At 41.5% G+C, this 16,852-nt stretch overlaps 1 protein-coding gene across 1 annotated transcript in view; it reads left to right on the top strand.

Moving 5' to 3' along the window:
- The window catches only part of MTR (5-methyltetrahydrofolate-homocysteine methyltransferase), a 294,098-nt gene that overhangs the window by 193,691 nt on the left and 83,555 nt on the right, over positions 1-16,852 (top strand). The window contains exons 12-13 of the mRNA XM_089658811.1: positions 2,516-2,623; positions 8,623-8,723. Of these exons, the coding sequence (XP_089514937.1) occupies positions 2,516-2,623; positions 8,623-8,723 (209 nt within the window). The remainder of the gene's footprint in view (positions 1-2,515; positions 2,624-8,622; positions 8,724-16,852) is intronic.

Below are 16,852 nucleotides of genomic sequence, written 5' to 3'. Positions count from 1 at the left end.
TCATATGAAGCCATTTATTATCAAATAGTTGTTTGGCTCCTTTTTAAATCATAATAACAGAAATCACCCAGATGGCCTGGATCAAAAGTTTACATACCCTGGAATGTTTGGCCTTGGTATAGACACACAAGGTGACACACACGGGTTAAAATGCCAATTAGAGGTTAATGTCCACATCTGTGGCTTTTTAAATTGCAATTAGTGTCAGTGTATAAATAGTCAATGAGTTTGTTAGCTCTTACATGGAAGCACTTACTTGACTAGATACTGAGCCATGGGGATTAGAAAAGAGCTGTCAAAAATCCTGTGTAACAAGGTAATGGAACTTTTTTAAAGATGGAAAAGGACATTATAAAGATGTCCAAAGCCTTGAATATGCCAATCAGTACTGTTAAATCACCTATTAAGAAGTGTAAAGTTTGGGGATCTCTTGATACCAAGCCAAGGTCAGGTAGACCAAGAAAGATTGCAGCCATAACTGACTTAAGAATTATCTGGGATTCAAAGAAAAACCCACAGGCAACCTCAAAAGAAAAACAGGCTGCTCTGGAAAAAGACAGTGTGATTGCTTTTAAGGAGTACAATATGGTGATACTTGAACAAAAATGAGCTGTTTGGTCGAAGTGCCAGAAAGAAGCTTTTACTGCACCAATGCCACAAAAAATCCCAGTTACAATATGCCTGACAACACTTTGGCATGCCTAACCAGGCCTTTTTTGTAAAGGATTCTTTTTTGCACCTCGACCAAGCAGCTCATTTTTGTTCAAGTGTCATCATATTGTACTCCTTCAAAATAAACACTGTCTCTTTCCAGAGCAGCCTGTATTTTTCTTGTAGTTACCTATGGGTTTCCCTTTGTATCCCAAACAATTCTTCTGTCAGTTGTGGCTGCAATCTTTCTTGGTCTACCTGACCTTGGCTTGGTATCAAGAGATCCCCCAAACTTTCCACTTCTTAATAGGTGATTTAACAGTACTGATTGGTATATTCAAGGCTTTAGACATCTTTTTATGTCCTTTTCCATCTTTATAAAGTTCCATTACCTTGTTACACAGGGCTTTTGGCAGTTCTTTTCTGATCCCCCATGGCTCAATATCTAGCCCAGTCAGTGCTTCCATGTAAGAGCTAACAAACTCATTGACTATTTATACACTGACACTAATTGCAATTTAAAAAGCCACAAATGTGGAACATTAACCTCTAATTGGCATTTTAACCTGTGTGTGTCACCTTGCGTGTCTGTACCAAGGCCAAACATTCCAGGGTATCTAAACTTTTGATCATGGCCATTTGGGTGATTTCTGTTATGATTTAAAAAGGAACCAAACAACTATTTGATAATAAATGGCTTCATATGATCATCATCCTTCAATAAAAGAGCATTTTTTGGCATGATCAGTCATATTTTCAATATCATTGCTAAAATTTCACAATTTCTGCCAGGGTATGTAAACTTTGAGCACAACTGTATATTATGGACATGTAAAAATAATAGAAGCTATTGGTATAAAGTCTTCCACATGATATTGGAAATTACTGGGATATTAAAACAACCAGATCCTACCCTAGCCATTTTGAATATAAATATAGTTACATATCCAATCTATTATCGACTCTTAGTGACATATTCTGCTAGCATCAATACTTAACATTACTAGACACTGGAAAAAAGACTTAGCCCCTTCTCTAAAAGAAGTCATTGAGCTTGTCTAGACCCACTTCATCTAAGAGAAATCTTTAGCTTACCTAAACGATAAAATTGCTAAATTTGACAAAGCTCAGAAACCCTGGTCTGACTGGTTCAGAACTGAAGCCTATGATATTATGTTTAACCTTTTTTTGGATACTATAAAATTATTATTTTGTGGAACTAGTAGGACTGTTAGGAATTATTCAATATTTCCTTTTTTCTCTTTGTTAAACTTTACCGCAACACCTGTACTGTGATATTTTGTAGCTTTTCACTGTCCTACTTTTTTTTTGTTTTTTTGTTAGTATATTTGTAAAACCAAATAATAATTTAGTATGGGAAAAAAAAATATGGGCAACTATCACCTGTTCTGTTCAAGAAAGTACAGTCAAGGGTTTGTGAAGCAGAGCTTCTTAGCCGAAGGTTCTTCTCTTTGTTCTCATGATCCACTCCTGTCACTGCTTTGAGAGGTTATATACTGTAGAGCTATCCTTAAAGCTTTGCTTTGCCAGCATCTCTTGAAGAGAGCGGTATAGCCCGGGGTTTTAGAATACTATCCTGTGTCTGAAATGGGTTTTACAGGTAAGGCAAAAATCCTTTTTTTTTTTTTTTTTTTTTTTCCACTACAATATTCTTGAGACAAGTGCTCTTTAGTGTGTTTGAATTTGTTGCATCAGGTATACAGTTATATAGAGGAAACGTTTGTGTTCTTTTTATTTGCTTGATGTTATTGGATTTACTTTAGTTGTGCCCATAATAGTTTTGTCTTCATTGAACAGCGGGTAATGTATTTTGTTTAACTGCTGTTTTTGACTTTGGTTTTAGGTAATAAAGTCCGCTCGGGTTATGAAAAAGTCAGTGGGGTACCTTTTTCCATTCATGGAAAAGGAGAGAGAGGAGAAGAGAGCTCTGTCAGGAAATGTGGAAGATGATGTAAGTCCAGTCTTGTATATTTTCTGTTAAAATCAACATCCATTTCAGAAACTAGACTGTCATGTAAAAAAACATGAACTATTATGGAAAATATAAATTAAGGTTTGTATTTGCATTTGACCCCCATCTCTACCGAGGTTTATTTGCATCTCTCCCACATCTCAGAAAGCTAAAAGTTTTGATTGCCTAGGACAGGGAATGGCCTCTTTCCCACAGCATCCTATTGATCAAGCATCTACTTCCCTGGCCTGACTGCCCTGCTGCAGATGGGAAAAATAGGTGATGTTTACACAGAAGATTCCTACAAGCAGGACATGACAGAGATAGAAGACAGCTTGGCTGCCCTTCGTCATTGTCTCAAGAAAATTGATTCCGCTTAGCCCACCCTGGTTGATGTTATCTGTGAATATGATTACTGTAGTGTATTGCATGTAATAAATATATATACTGTGTGTGTGTATGTGTGTATGTATGTATATGTATATATATATATATATATTGAACACTCATAGGCAAGTGTCATGGCCATTTACACATTAAAAGATAGGTCATTAAGATTGGCAGAGCTCAATGCAGACTACTCCAATGCTAATTCTTCTTCATAGTCAGATGGTACCTGTATAACTGTAAGGAGAAAAATGTTAATTGGTCAGATGTTCACTTGTTTACTGTCCTGGGTAATGGGGGGTTGTAGACACTGTAGCTTAACTGTAAATCTTAATTGTTGCTTTTAGCAAAATGCAAGTAGGGTCTTTTCATGTTAGGATGAAAAGTGCTTGACCAATCAGCTGTTTTTAGATGGGGGTAAGAAACTGTATATCAAGAAAAGATTTTTTGATTGCTGACAATACTTATTCATGGAAGCATAGGCCTAAAAAGATAGTATACATTATTGCATGCAAGGAAACTACCTAGGTGCATAATATAGATTGAAAAGTGTGTTGGACAGGTATCTCTGTGCCTGCTAACATATCACCAGAGCAGGATTGGGTATGTTGAAGGCTTCTGATCATTGTATTATTTGCAAACACTCTGTAGACTGTGTTCGGTGCTGAACCCAATAGATGCAAGACTATTTGGAGAACCAAGTTGCTGCGGGAAAAATTAATTTCATGGATAGGAGGTTTGCATTCCATATCGGCTTGCGAACTCCTGCCTCAACAACGTTTAGAACAATAATTATCACTCCTCATCTATAATATGACAACTACCTGCTTACTACCCTGCACCCAACAAGTGTACATTGAAGGCCTCTTGGTCCATCTGGATGATATTGAGGACCAGCATTGCCATGAACAGCATAGTTACATAGTTGGTGTGGTTGAATAAAGAAAAGAAATCCAATTTGATTGTGTGTGTGTGTGTGCATGCGCTTATGTCACTACTGTTTTCAGTTACCCTGCACGTTGTGTTCGCTTTGAAACCCATCTAAAAGGTTGTTTTTTTTTTTGTTTTTTTTTATTTATCCACACTCCCTGCTGACACCACTAACTGTGGATGTGAGTTCCACATCCTTACCATTCAAACCGTAAAGAACCCCTTAGGCAGTTTAAGATTGAACCGCTTCTCGCCTAGCTTCACTTTGTGGCTGCGTGTCACCTTTAGACACCTTAGATTAAATAGTTTCCTGCCATTGCTAGAGTCCCTGTTTAAAGATTTGTATATTTTGTTCATATCCCCCTCTTAACCATCTCTTCTTCCAAGGAGAATAAGTTTAACATTTGTAATTGTTTCCCATAACTGTCACCTCCAACCCCCTTATTAGCTTTGCTGCCCTACTCTGAACTCACTCCAGGTCAAGGACAACTCTGTAACCAAGATGTGGTTAAACTAGGGTATTGTAAAGTGGTAAAATCATATTTTTTTTTTTCTGTTGCTTGAATACCATGTTTAATACATGCTAACTGTCTCTTGGTCTTGCTTGCTGCAGCTTGACACTGAATGCTATTGTGAAGTCTGTGATTTACCAGTACCACCCAGAGGTTCTCCGCCCCCCCCCCCAAAAGTAACTTGCAGTTTTATTTTTAGCTCCCAAGTGCATTACATTATGTTTTTCAACATTATACCTCCTCTGCCATATAGCTGTCCTGAGTAGGTCTTGTTGTAAAGTTGCTATTTTCTGTCATGAAGTTATTGCTCTGCTTTTTATCATCAGCAGGCACTGAGTATAAACTATTTATTCCAACCTCAATGTTATTTACAAATAAGTTACATAGAATTGGTCCCAGGACAGAGCCCTGGGGTATCCCGCTTACATCTTTGAACCATTCAGAAATGTGCCCTCTGGACGTGCTCATGCAGTGGATTTTCTACTCTGGTATATACAATTTCATCAATGGCAAAATTGTCATTAAATGTTAACAGGGAACTCTATCAAATGCTTTATCAAAGGAGGTGCCTACATGATAGGATTAGACTCATGTCAGCTTCATCTCAATATCTAATCAGTCTAGGATGTTTATCCCAAAATGTAATATTTGTTTTATTGTTGATAAGGGGATGGGCCCTATTTCTGGAGTGTTTAAAAACCTGTGTTTTCTGTTCAACAAAGAGTTCCACTTTGGCATCTAAGCTAGTATCGTCTAGTCTTGGGTGCAATGTCTGGCTATAATACCTTGGTCCTGTGTCCCAGTGGTGAGCAAGCGGTTCTCTGACGGAAACACCCAATTGGGGTGACAGGCGTTCCGTACACATTTGGTGGCAGCAGTGGGATGCTTCCTGCAGTCTGGAACATCCAGACCACTTCCGGGATCTGAGGTTTGGTTAGCAGAAGAGGAGAGGTACAGACACTAGCGTCCATGGAAAAGGAATTTGTAAGGAGGCTGCAAGAGAAGCAAGTGCAGCACAGAGGACCAGTGCCAGTGCAGGTCCTGCTGGGATGGTATGACAGCTCTAGAAGGAAAAGCTAGACCGAGAGCAGCGCTGCCAAGGAAAAATTCTCCTTTACATCCAGGAAAGGTACTGGTTGCAGTACGAAGTGCGGATGCTGTTATTGGGGGAACAACCGCACAAGGAGTGGACAGCTGGGTTAAGCAGGCTAGTCCGGGCAGAGATGCGGCTGGGCTAGAGCTACAGAGCCCTCCACTGGCATGTAGCCCAAGCATGCCCTTGGACAGCTGACAGCCCGATGGATGGCTTTAGCTATGACGGCTTGAGGCTGTTGTACTGGAGGCTGTTACAGGATCCTGATTTCAGTAGTGTTCTGGAATGGCGTTTGGAGGAAATCATGGATTTCCGAGACCAGATGCTGAACTTCTCATTTTAGGCCTGAAGATTACATAAAACCCCCAAAACATATATTTTCTGAAAGCAGACACCCTAGAGAATAAAGTAGCAGTAGTTCCAATTATTTTTGAAACACGATATTACCTTAAACGGTCTAGGAAACCCCAACATTTCAGTAAAAAACCACGATTGTTTTAGAGTATACAAACACAATCAATTACCCATTTTTTTGGTATAATAGAAAAGATGAGGTCGCACCAAGTAAATAGATACCTAGCAAGTCAAACCTTAAATTTGTATGCACCCGTGAAATGGTGACAAACTTCAGTACCCTACATTTTCCATAGTCGATGCTTTAAAAGCCCCCAGTTTAGGGATACGAAGGAGGTTCGGTGCTAGAATTATTGCTCTCGCTCTGGCGTGTGTGGCGATATTTAACATGCATTGCAATCAACATTTTCATGGGTAGGTTCCACCGACATGTGCCTTTACATTTATATGTCCTTATATGTGGGGGTGGGGGTCCTCAATTTTTTTTTATGTGTTTTGTTGTAACTTTAATTTTTTACTATTTGAAGGGTAACTCTGCTTTCATGGGAAAAAATATCAAGTAAAAAAAAATCTATTGTATGCAATTGCGACACAAGTCATATTGTAAATGAATGTTATTACAAATTACCTTTCCTTTTAAATCTGCACTTCAATTTCACTTTACTGTAAAATACAATGAGGTTACCTGGAGATGTTAATCCTCTGCAGTGTGTAAAAAGGATGTTTGATCCTGTTTTCTCTGATCCTTCCCTTCTTCCCCATATCATCTCCTAATGGAACACTCTGCACATGCTCAGACTGGTGTGTACTGCTAGAGAGTTTTTTCCATTTCTTGAGAGGGTGTATGTGATCAGCACAGGGACAATCAGCACTGTCCAGAGGATCAGGGGTTATGCAATCTCAAAGGGCAGTAAGAGGAGAATGAAAACTCCTCCTACAAGCTTTAACCAGTGCTCAGCTGGACACTGATAGAAGTCACAAGACTGCTCTAACTGCTGATGAGAAAAGGTATTTAGCAGTTTATATTTACTAAAACAATTGCATTTCCATGTTCTGTGTACTGTGGGAGACCAGATATAGTGAATGCAGGGTCTTGAGTTTAGTAACACTTTAAGATACAATCATTTACAGGCTGATTTCAAAAATTTAATTTGGTTCTGCCAAATTATAATTCAGTACTGGAAAAAAAAATCATAAACTTACTCTTCTTATTAACTCTTGTTCCTTTTTCCCTGGAGGTTTGTCTACTTGGCCTATTAGATGAAGAATTATGGCCCAGATATACCAGAATATTTTTAAGATAAATCTTATTTTTAGCTTGAAAACAAATGGATGCATACTTCTCCACCCACTATTCAATGGTCACAATCTGGCAGTCAAATCATTCCTTATGAAAAAAAAAATTTATGACCACAGAGGATGTTTCCACAAATTTCACAAAATTTGGGATGTATGGTATAACTCTGATTATACTCTTAAATCAAATAGGAGGTTTTTATTCTATTCTTCTATCAAACACATCAACTTGTGCAAACATTCTTAATCTTTTTTATGCTGTTTATGCTCCTTGTTTATATAAATCTCAGGACAGCAGTTTGGAAGTGTTTAGTTTTATTTTGGTTGTACTTATTACAAAACAAGAAGGCTACTACTTATACACTGTGGAATGTAGTAACACAAGAACCTTTTTGCATTCATTGTTTTAATTTATATTGTAATTCTGTCATTGTATCTAATATGTAATAAAAATAGTTAAAAAAAAAAAAAAAAAAAACAGGAAGGTGAAGCCTCCCTCATTCAAGATGTAATATCTCACCCCCCCATTGTGTTTATCTAATTAGTGGGCATGGAGGAGGAGGGAGGAAGTCGGCTGTGTATACGCCCATGTGTGTGACTCTATAATCACATGGGCAGCTCAGATATGATAGGGGGGAAATGCTCAGGGTAGAAAAACACTGAAGAAAAAAAACAATAAGGCTAAAGAAAGTCCAAAAAGGAAGTTACCTGGCAGATCATGCAGCTTAAAGAACACAAGGCTTTAATAGATATCAAAAAGTACAATACTCTAAACAGCATACAGTACTTACCCACCACCACACAAAATAAAATAAAAAGACAATGTTGTGTTATCACAGGCAACTGTACAGCCAGCATTTACACTCATGCATAACCACACACCATATAGATACCCTAATTACTGATGATATAGGTATATATTGCTAAATTATCAAACCGTTTCCATAACGGTATCGACCATAGCCAGGCCCAGTAATCTTGGGTGTAGACACAGAATGTAGTTCTATTTTGACTGTTTGCTGTATTTGTACTTCTTTATTGTGTCTACACAATACATAGTACCATGGAAATAGAGCCATGTGACCAACATGCTCGCTCTAGCTTGCTGCTTGGATGTGTGCCCGTGCGGGAAGCTCGGCCACATTTCCCAGGGAAGGAGGGACACACAGAGCGTGGATTTCTGAAGTTTTATCCACCCCCTATAAACTTTCAAATACTTAATGGACTGTTACTGGGAGCTACATGAAAGATGACGTGCACCTGGTGGAAAAACAAAAGGAGGTAGGAAAGAAACAGCAGCTTATTTATGATGGTAATTGCTAATTATTTAACCCATCCTATACTTCTCCTTTTAAAGTATAGGTCATTGTGTGATGCGCTTAGATTTTGTAAGTCTTAATAACAGTCTATTTCTGTTATACATTTAGGATCCATATCAAGGAACAATTATACTAGCCACAGTAAAGGGTGATGTACATGACATCGGGAAGAATATTGTTGGTGTGGTGCTGGGCTGCAATAATTTCAGGTATGTACTTTGAAAAATACATGCATGTATTTTTATCTTTAGAAACCTAAATACATACAGCATTTCCTGTTCAAAAAGTGGCTTGAACCAATATTTGATATTACAGCCTTTAAGTTCATATACAGTACAAGAAGTAGCATTGTTGTAGAAGTGTTTTACAGCTTGGCTATATTAACCACCTTCCGCCCGCCCTATAGTACAAGGACGGGCGCAAGGTGGTTCTCTCGTTCTGATAGGACGGCATATGACGTCCTACCACTCTCACTGCGCATGCGCGGCTCAGGGAGCGTGCAGCGCGGTGATCGCCGGTCCGCTGTGTCCCTCGGACACAGCGGATCACGGAAAGAGCCGAAGATGTCGGCTCGGTCATGTGATCAGCTGTGTCCAATCACGATTAAATACCACCAAAAGAAAGCTCTATCTGTCTCAAAAAAATGATAACAATTTCATATGGGTACAATGTTGCATGACCGCGCAATTGTCATTCAAAGTGTGACAGCGCTGAAAGCTGGAAATTGGCCTGGGCAGGAAGGGGCTATAAGTGCCCTGTAGGCCAGTGGTTAAAGGATAAGTTCACCGTTCATAAAATGTTACACCTCATATTTGGGGAGTAACATGTTATGATCGGACCAGCCCCCCCTTCCCCGCATCCCCCCAATCCCTGTTGTGACAGCTAGCAGGGGATCTTCTCCTCCCTGTTAGCTGTCACAGTTTAAAAAAAGTATGGCCATGCGGGGCTCCGGCTGCATCACTCATTCACAGTTTTCAATGAACTACCACGGCACTTCATGCTGTCTGCAAGAGGCGCCTCACACATATGCCTTTCCAAAAAAGACATCTGTTTTGTGAGGTACTTGACCAATTCATCAAAGAGGTCACAGGTGGGAAGATTTTACTTCTGCATCCCCTAGCTCCTCTGAGCACAGAGTACCTGTTCGCTCTAGCTAGGCTTCAACTTCAAAAACCTAACTTCAGCTCTTCCTTTCAATTTTATTGATTAATTTCAATGCAATTTACATCCCTCTGGGTCACAGACATCCCAGACTTGTGGGTTCAGTTTGTGGTTTCAAAACGGTTCAAAATAGAATTCAAAACTGTACTACTCAACTATGTTCTCACCTTTTTCCTCTTTCAAATCAGCCAAAACTTTTCTCATGGAATCTGCAAGTCAGGTCAGTAATTGATTCTCTGAGACAAGGGGAATGCATGACATCTGTATGTATCTAAGATGTCTATCTGCATGTCCCCCGTTTACCCACCTCATCAGTGCTTTCTGCAATATGCAGTGGCAAATAACCACTTCAGGTTGTTGTACTGTTAATTTGTCCTATCCTCTGCTCCCAGAGTGTCAACAAAGGTTTTAACACCTTTGTTTTCCCTTCTCAGAACTCAGGGCCTTCAAGTCACAGACTATCTAGACCAGGGATCCCCAGGCTTTTTGGCACCAGGGACCAGTTTTGTGGAAGACAAGAGTGGGGGGTGGGGGATTTCTGTCAGATTGATATTGGTGTAAGGATATGCACTTATTTCTCTTATTACATTGTAGTATACTGTACTATACTATAATTATTCAGCTCAACATTGCAAGATGGTTTTCACAATATGACCATTTGTTTGCAACTCACGCCGCCCATTGACATTCATTGAATCTCCACTACCAGACACCTGAAATTTTAAGGGACATTTTTAAACTGCGACTGCGCCTTCATTTGTAATATATCAGAGACATACTATACATCGAAATGTAGGTCTGGGTCGTGTGATTCTCACAATATAAAGCTGTAGGCTTTGCTGTAGGATATATACTTTTAAAATTACAACCGTTTGAAGATGGCAACCACCAGTGATGTTAGCAAGTTGGAGCAGTGTGTTTATAAAAGCTCCTCTCAGCTTGCTGTGAGTGAGTGCGTTGCCATAGCAACCGAAGGTGAGTCACCAGGAAGCAGAGTGACCAAAGCTAGACTGTTAGCTGCAAAATAAAAGTTGAAATGCATTTCTCACTCTATCAGGCTTGCCATGTGCACTATTTACATTTGATCAATCACTTGGTTAGGGTTGGATGCAAGAACACTTCACACAATTTCCCCAGAAATTGTAGATTTTTCTAGTTAAGTGTTCTTGCAAAGAACACTTATTGTTATCTCACAAATATATTCTTATTCTTATTCCGTTTCTTATTATAGCCATATTTGCCACGCTAACTCCTCCCACAGTTTTTACACTACAAAGACAAGTAATATATCAAAACGTGCGGATTGTTCCCGATCGGATTGCTATTACTTTGTGGAACATTTCGCCGAATGGTTCACAAAATATCGTGGTTTTTGTGGTGAAATTTTCCCATAGGAATGAATGGAGCAATTAGAGTGAGAAGTGACAAAGCTACAGTGTGGAAGGAAAAATCAGAACATGATTTGTAAACTGCCATCACTCTGTCATTTTCAAGCCCACCTACACATATCTTATATCAAAACGTCCAGCTAACCCTGCTGTCACTAAAAATGTTCACGGCTAGGACATACTCCTGATAGTTTTCATAATATGACCATTTGTTTGCAACTCACCCCTCCCATTGACTTTCATTGAAACTTCACTCACAGCCACCTGAAATGTTAAGGGACGTATTTAAAATGCGACTGTGCCTTCATTTTTAATATTGCAGAGACATACTATACATCAAAATTTAGGTCTGGTTCTTGTGATTGTCACAATATAAACCTTTTCACAGTAGCATTTATACTTTTAAAACTACAAGCGTTTGAAGATGGCAATCGCCAGTGAAGTTGGCAAGTTGCAGCATGCAGCAGTGTGTTTAGAACAGAGCTTCTCACATGCCTGACTGAGTGAGTTGCTATAGCAACCAAAGGTCACTCAAGAGTCAGATGAGTCACCAGGCTGGACTGTGAGATGCAAAATACAAGCTGAAATGCATTTCTCCCTCTGTCAGGCTTGCAATGTGCACTGCTTACATTTCATCAATCACTTGGTAAAGGTTGCCGGCAAGAACACTTTACACAATTTCCCCAGAAATTGTAGATTTTCTAGTCTCACATATATATTGTTATTATAGCCAAATTTACCACCCTAACTCCTCCCACAGTTTTTACACTACATAGACCGTAATATACCAAAACGTGCGGATTGTTCCTGATTGGTGTGCTATTACTTTGTGGAACGTTTCGCCGAATGGCTCACGAAATATTGGCATTTTTGTGGTGAAATTGGTCCCATAGGAATGAATGGCGGAATGTTCAAAACTAGAGTGGGAGTTGACAAAAGCTAGAGTGTGAGCTGAAAAATCAGGACATGATTTCTAAACTGCCATCACTCCCTCATTTTCAAGCCCACCTACACAAATCTTATATCAAAACGTTCAGCTATCCCCGCTGCCACTAAAAATGTCCACGGCTAAGCCATAGTCCTTATAGTTTTCACAATATGACCATTTCTATCCACCTCAAATTTAAAGGGCAATTTCTAAACTGCGACTGTGCCTTCGTTTTTAATATTTCAGAGGCATACTATGCATCAAAATTAGAGATGAGCGAATCGAAGTATCCGAAGTGGAATTCGAGTCGAATATCGGAAAAATTTCGATTCGTGCCGAATCCGAAAAACAGCCTAATTCGGACGCGCGAATCGAAATTTTTCCGAAAATGGCGGCTGACATGTGCGGCGACGGAGCAGGGATGTCGGGGAAGGCGCGCAGACAAGGCGCGCTGCCCCATAATGCATTCCTCAACGACATGTGATCGCATCAGCCAATCAGCAGCCAGCCAGCCAGCACTGTGTAATGGTCGAGGTATATATAGCGGCCATTTTGGAAATCTTCATTTGCCTGCAGTCATTGAACAGAGGCAGACCGCTCTGTACTAGGGACAGGGACAGAGTTAGGGCCACAGAAACGAGAATTGGGGACAGAGAGAAGTTACTTAGGGACAGAGAACCATTACTCAGGGACACAGACTTGTTAATGAGGGCCACAGAATCGTTATTTAGGGACAAAGAAACGCTAGTTAGGGCCACAGAATTCATACTCAGGGACAGACAGAATTTTCACTCAGTGCCAGAGAATTGTTACTTAGGGCCACAGAAACGTTATTAGGGCCACAGAATTTTTACTCAGGGACAGACAGAATTGTTACTGAGTGCCAGAGAATTGTTACTCAGGGACAGACAGAATTGTTACTGAGTGCCAGAGAATTCTTACTCAGGGCCACAGAATTCATACTCAGGGACAGACAGAATTGTTACTCAGGGACAGACAGAATTGTTACTGAGTGCCAGAGAATTGTTACTCAGGGACAGACAGAATTGTTACTGAGTGCCAGAGAATTGTTACTCAGGGACAGACAGAATTGTTACTGAGTGCCAGAGAATTGTTACTCAGGGACAGACAGAATTGTTACTGAGTGCCAGAGAATTGTTACTCGCACAGACACAAAATTGTTACTTGCACAGACACAGAATTGTTACTCGCACAGACAGAATTGTTACTCAGGGCCACAGAATTCATACTCAGGGACAGACAGAATTGTTACTGAGTGCCAGAGAATTGTTACTCAGGGACAGACAGAATTGTTACTGAGTGCCAGAGAATTGTTACTCAGGGACAGACAGAATTGTTACTGAGTGCCAGAGAATTGTTACTCAGGGACAGACAGAATTGTTACTGAGTGCCAGAGAATTGTTACTCGCACAGACACAAAATTGTTACTTGCACAGACACAGAATTGTTACTCGCACAGACACAGAATTGTTACTCAGGGCCACAGAATTCATACTCAGGGACAGACAGAATTGTTACTGAGTGCCAGAGAATTGTTACTCAGGGACAGACAGAATTGTTACTGAGTGCCAGAGAATTGTTACTCAGGGACAGACAGAATTGTTACTGAGTGCCAGAGAATTGTTACTCGCACAGACACAAAATTGTTACTTGCACAGACACAGAATTGTTACTCGCACAGACACAGAATTGTTACTCAGGGCCACAGAATTCATACTCAGGGACAGACAGAATTGTTACTGAGTGCCAGAGAATTGTTACTCAGGGACAGACAGAATTGTTACTGAGTGCCAGAGAATTGTTACTCAGGGACAGACAGAATTGTTACTGAGTGCCAGAGAATTGTTACTTGCACAGACACAAAATTGTTACTTGCACAGACACAGAATTGTTACTCGCACAGACACAGAATTGTTACTCAGGGCCACAGAATTCATACTCAGGGACAGACAGAATTGTTACTGAGTGCCAGAGAATTGTTACTCAGGGACAGACAGAATTGTTACGGAGTGCCAGAGAATTGTTACTCAGGGACAGACAGAATTGTTACTGAGTGCCAGAGAATTGTTACTCGCACAGACACAAAATTGTTACTTGCACAGACACAGAATTGTTACTCGCACAGACACAGAATTGTTACTCAGGGCCACAGAATTCATACTCAGGGACAGACAGAATTGTTACTGAGTGCCAGAGAATTGTTACTTAGGGACAGACAGAATTGTTACTGAGTGCCAGAGAATTGTTACTCAGGGACAGACAGAATTGTTACTGAGTGCCAGAGAATTGTTACTCGCACAGACACAAAATTGTTACTTGCACAGACACAGAATTGTTACTCGCACAGACACAGAATTGTTACTCAGGGCCACAGAATTCATACTCAGGGACAGACAGAATTGTTACTGAGTGCCAGAGAATTGTTACTCAGGGACAGACAGAATTGTTACTGAGTGCCAGATAATTGTTACTCGCACAGACACAAAATTGTTACTTGCACAGACACAGAATTGTTACTCGCACAGACACAGAATTGTTACTCAGGGCCACAGAATTCATACTCAGGGACAGACAGAATTGTTACTGAGTGCCAGAGAATTGTTACTTAGGGACAGACAGAATTGTTACTGAGTGCCAGAGAATTGTTACTCAGGGACAGACAGAATTGTTACTGAGTGCCAGAGAATTGTTACTCGCACAGACACAAAATTGTTACTTGCACAGACACAGAATTGTTACTCGCACAGACACAGAATTGTTACTCAGGGCCACAGAATTCATACTCAGGGACAGACAGAATTGTTACTGAGTGCCAGAGAATTGTTACTCAGGGACAGACAGAATTGTTACTGAGTGCCAGAGAATTGTTACTCGCACAGACACAAAATTGTTACTTGCACAGACACAGAATTGTTACTCGCACAGACACAGAATTGTTACTCAGGGCCACAGAATTCATACTCAGGGACAGACAGAATTGTTACTGAGTGCCAGAGAATTGTTACTCAGGGACAGACAGAATTGTTACTGAGTGCCAGAGAATTGTTACTCAGGGACAGACAGAATTGTTACTGAGTGCCAGAGAATTGTTACTCGCACAGATACAAAATTGTTACTTGCACAGACACAGAATTGTTACTCGCACAGACACAGAATTGTTACTCAGGGCCACAGAATTCATACTCAGGGACAGACAGAATTGTTACTGAGTGCCAGAGAATTGTTACTCAGGGACAGACAGAATTGTTACTGAGTGCCAGAGAATTGTTACTCGCACAGACACAAAATTGTTACTTGCACAGACACAGAATTGTTACTCGCACAGACACACAATTGTTACTCAGGGCCACAGAATTCATACTCAGGGACAGACAGAATTGTTACTGAGTGCCAGAGAATTGTTACTGAGTGCCAGAGAATTGTTACTCAGGGACAGACAGAATTGTTACTGAGTGCCAGAGAATTGTTACTCGCACAGACACAAAATTGTTACTTGCACAGACACAGAATTGTTACTCGCACAGACACAGAATTGTTACTCGCACAGACACAGAATTGTTACTCAGGGCCACAGAATTCATACTCAGGGACAGACAGAATTGTTACTGAGTGCCAGAGAATTGTTACTCAGGGACACCTAATCGTTGAATTAAATAGTATGTCAGACAACATGCAGAGGAGTGGCAGAGGAGGCAATGTTTTAGGAGCGAGCAGACGTGGCAGCAGAGGAAGGGGTCGAGGCAGCAGTATTCGCAGCCAGAGGCCAGTGCTCCCGGTGTCATCCAGCGGTCGTGTCTCCACCGACAACCCTGCCGTCATTGATTGGTTGGCTCGGTCGTCTTCCTCTTCCCAGGTCACCTCTGACACCTACAGCCAACGGTCGGTGGGTACGTCAGACACAACCGTTAGTTGGCATGGCCCGGGAGCAAGCCCACTGAAATCACGTGTCCTCTACCTGCCCCTGTCCTTTGCTGTTCCCTCACCAAGCGAAGTATCGCATGCTGTGGGCTCAGCCCCACTGTACAGTGAGGAAGAGCTAACAGAGGGCGGTCAGGAACGGGGGGAGACATCGGCCTTTTCAGCAGCCAAGCGAACAAGTACTGGCGAGGAGAGTGGCTCGGTAGCCGGTCTAGAGACAGGTCTGTCTCCTGACCCAGACGCAGCCGAGGGGGCTAGTAGTGAGGCGGAGACCGTACTTGATGATGAGGAGGTTGATCGCACTTGGCTGCCTCGTCGTCATCAGGCAATTTCTTCCGCATCATCAGGAGAAGAGGGTGCCAGCTTGGCAGCGAGCGAAACAGTCGGTGGGTTGCCCAGGAGGCAGCAGGGTCGCATCAGTGTCAGTGGAGCCAAACGTCCACGGAGTAGAGCACCAGCTCCACTGCAGCCTACCACCACGGCCAGTAGTGGTGCCGGTGCGCACGGAGGAAGTAGCAGTCAGCCAGTGAAGAGTAGCGGGGGCAAAGTTTCCTACTCGGTGGTGTGGCAATTTTTCCTCAAGCCGCCCGAGGAAGTAAACGTAGCCGTATGTCGACTATGTGGCCAGAAATGCAAGCGTGGCCAGGGGGCCCATGTTGGGACTACAGCGTTGCGTCAGCATATGCAGCGTCACCATTCGGTGGCCTGGGAAAACCGTGATAAACATACGGCGGTTCTGCCTGCCCCAGCCCCCGCTCCATCACCCGCTCCGTTACTTGCTCCGTCACCCGACGTCGTCAATCGCCCTCTATCAGCCAGTCAAGGCTCCAACACCTCTGCTGAGGGGAGTTGTCGCTCGTTGGCATCTTCCGCTCGTTCAGATGCTCCTTCTCCTGCTACTCCTCTTCTCGGATTCCGTCAA

Source organism: Staurois parvus, unplaced genomic scaffold (assembly GCF_062004578.1).
Source record: "Staurois parvus isolate SC_StPar_1 unplaced genomic scaffold, SC_StPar_1.0 ptg001096l, whole genome shotgun sequence".
In the NCBI taxonomy this organism is placed as follows: Eukaryota; Metazoa; Chordata; class Amphibia; order Anura; family Ranidae; genus Staurois; species Staurois parvus.
This window is presented reverse-complemented; position numbering and strand designations above follow the sequence as displayed.